At 42.8% G+C, this 3,226-nt stretch overlaps 1 protein-coding gene across 1 annotated transcript; it reads right to left on the reverse strand.

Annotated features, from left to right (window-relative positions):
- Positions 1-2,217: 2,217 nt before the first annotated feature.
- LOC132637643 (uncharacterized) lies at positions 2,218-2,634 on the reverse strand. Its single transcript, XM_060354704.1, has one exon. It carries the CDS (start codon positions 2,632-2,634, stop codon positions 2,218-2,220), a length of 417 nt encoding a protein of 138 aa, XP_060210687.1.
- Between the last annotated feature and the right edge of the window lie 592 nt (positions 2,635-3,226).

A 3,226-nucleotide genomic window follows, 5' to 3' on the forward strand; every position in this document is an offset into this window, starting at 1 on the left:
TACTTTTGCAGTCTCCTGATTATAAATGTGGCGGCCGCAAAACACTCATAATCAAGACTCTACACGAATGCATCTTCTTGTTGTCATAGGATCATATCAGCCCGTCGTAGAGGACTGACGCTCAAAACTGTCCCAGTATCGCATTATGACGACCTTAGGATGCGGAAGAATTTGACTGTGTTTCTAGAACGTATATTCTCAAAAGAAGTGACTTCTTGAAAAATTGAAAAAAAAACTGGTTGCCGTGCTAAAGCGGAGAGCGGATTCATTGACTCTAGCTTGTGAGTTTGATGTCCTCATCAAGCGCGGCGCCTCAGTTCGCTGTGGCAGAGATAGTTCCACGTTGTATTGTGTTCATTTGCAAAAAATGTAAAGATACCTGTGCAGTTCAAAGTTATAATGTAATAATAACATAAGCAAATAAAGGAAGGGAGTGTAGACAAACTAGAATTGAAAGCACCGATTTGCGGAGCGATTGAAATGTAAAGCTTCCGGCTGGCGGAGCGACTATAATGTGGAGGCTTCCGGCTGGCGGAGCAATTGTAATGTAGAGCCTCCGGCTGGCAGAGCAACTGTAACGTAAAGCTTCCGGCTGGCGGAGCAACTATAACGTAAAGCTTCCGGCTGGCGGAGAAACTGTAACGTAAAGCTTCCGGCTGGCGGAGCAACTGTAACATAAAGCTTCCGGCTGGCGGAGCAACTGTAATGTAAAATAAAAATCTCCGATTGGCGAAGCAAATGTAAAGTAAAAATCTCCGATTGGCGGAGCAACTGTAATGTAAAGTAAAAATCTCCGATCGGCGGAGTTGTTGACGAAGTTAGACGGCGGTCCCCGATTGGCGGGGTAATTGGCGTTGTTAGACGGTATCCTCGATTGGCGAAGTTAGTCGACGCAATTAGATGGTATCTCTGACCGGCGAAGTTAGTCGCAGTTAGATTGTCTCTTCGATCGGCGGAGTTAGTCGCAGTTAGATCGTATCTCCGATTGGTGGAGTTAATCGACGCAATTAGATCGTATCTCCGATTGGCGGAGTTAGTCGCAGTTAGATTGTAGAACTCCGATTGTCAGAGTTAGTCACTGTTAGATTGCATCTCTGGTTGGCGGAGTTATTTAACGCAGTGAAAAGGTAGATCTCCGATTGGCGGAGTTATTATTAAGGAACAAGGCTGCTACGGGGGCCCCCATCTCTCGAATAATCGACCTTGACCCTGCTTCTGGAGATACCTGCAAATTTAAATGGAACGTTCAGAGATAAATAAGCCAAGATAACAAAATAAAATAGGAGAAGGTTATTTTGGCTCATGGTGTAGTGATGGATCTTGTGACGCCTCCGCCGGAAGCTTGCTTCGATGTTATCTCGTACTAATTCCTGTCAATTCTGTACTCAAAGAAAAATTCTTAGTTTGGGAGGTGTTGATTTGTGTCGATCGTGGCCCTAGCCTTATCACTTGAATCCTTTGAGCTTCTTCGGTTGCGGAGATCTCCGTCGAGAGACTTGGTAGGTGGAAATATACATAAATGCATTTTGAAAGAGAAAAAAAAAGAAAAAAAATGGTTTTTTAGAAATTGGATATGCATGTATGTATACTACATATAAATGCAATAAAACTCTATCATTTTTTAGATTATGACATGTTCCGAAACGCATTGAGCTTCTCCATTCTGATGCCTGCATCCAAACGGTGTCTTTGCATAGCCTATTCCTCTGATGTCGCTTCTTCATATTCAAGCCAAGTGTCGCGATGTATTTGATGATGAGACCGATCCTAATCTATAGTTACATTACAAATAAAAGGTTTCCTAAGGGTATGACCGAACCTTTTTAGGTTGCCTACGTATCCCAAATAGGAATCAGGTCTGTATGTAGTTTGGGGGTAAAAATGAAAAGAAAATAATATGTAATGTGATGTGACCGAGCCTGACTCAGGCTGCCTACATATCCAAATGGAATCAGGTCGTAACGTAGTTCAATTACAATATAAGGGTAAAATAATGCAATGACCGAGCCTGACTCAGGCTGCCTACGTATCCAAACGGAATCAGGTCGTAACGTAGTTCAATGACATGAAGATAATGTTTTTGGGATTTTCTATTACAAGAGACCGGACCTGATGTGGGTTGCCTACGTATCCCACCGTGGGAAGTCAGGTCAGCGTAGTTCTCTTACAATAGAAATGAAAATTACAACGGAAAAGAAAAAGCTAGCTTAGATGTCTTCAGATGTAGTACTTATTGATCGAGTCTGAGTTGATGGGCTTCGTGCTCACGTTACCATCTATTTCTGCCAAAATCATTGCTCCTCCTAAAAGCACTCGATGAACGACGTATGGACCTCGCCAATTTGGTGCGAATTTCCCTTTAGCTTCGTCCTGATGAGGAAATATTCTCTTTAAAACCAATTGCCCTGGTTCGAATTTCCTAGGCCTTACTCTCTTGTTAAATGCCTTGGACATCCTGTTCTGATAAAGCTGACCGTGACAGACAGCGTCCATCCTTTTCTCATAAATGAGCATCAACTGTTCGTGTCTACTACGTATCCATTCTGCATCGTCTAAACCAACATCTTGGATAATCCTTAGAGAAGGTATCTCTACTTCTGCGGGTATCACAGCTTCGGAACCATAGACCAACATATAGGGAGTTGCTCCTGTGGATGTTCTAGCCGTGGTACGGTAACCGAGCAATATGGCAACTTTTCATGCCACTGCCTATGACTGTCTGTTATCTTCCTTAAGATCTTCTTGATGTTCTTATTTGCTGCCTCGACTGCTCCATTCATTTGTGGTCGATAAGCTGTGGAATTTCGGTAGGCAATCTTAAACTTTCTCTCTCATAAGATCACTGTTGAGATTGGATGCATTATCCATGATAATTGACTCTGGAATCCCAAACCGGCAAACTATATTATTGTGAACAAAATCTGCTACCACCTTCTTTGTTACTACCTTGTACGTTGAAGCTTCGATCCATTTAGTGAAATAATCGATAGCCACCAAGATGAAGCAATGCCCATTTGATGTAGGGGGTTCGATAGGTCTAATCACATCCATGCCCCAAGCGGCGAACGACCAAGGGGAGCCCATTACATTGAGCTCATTTGGGGGAACTCGAATGAAATCTCCGTGAACTTGACATTGATGACACTTTTGTACATAGCGAATGTTGTCTCTTTCCATAGTCATCCAAAAGTATCCCGCTCTCAGAATCTTCTTTGCCAAAGTGAAT

Source organism: Lycium barbarum, chromosome 4 (genome assembly GCF_019175385.1).
Source record: "Lycium barbarum isolate Lr01 chromosome 4, ASM1917538v2, whole genome shotgun sequence".
Classification (NCBI taxonomy): domain Eukaryota; kingdom Viridiplantae; phylum Streptophyta; class Magnoliopsida; order Solanales; family Solanaceae; genus Lycium; species Lycium barbarum.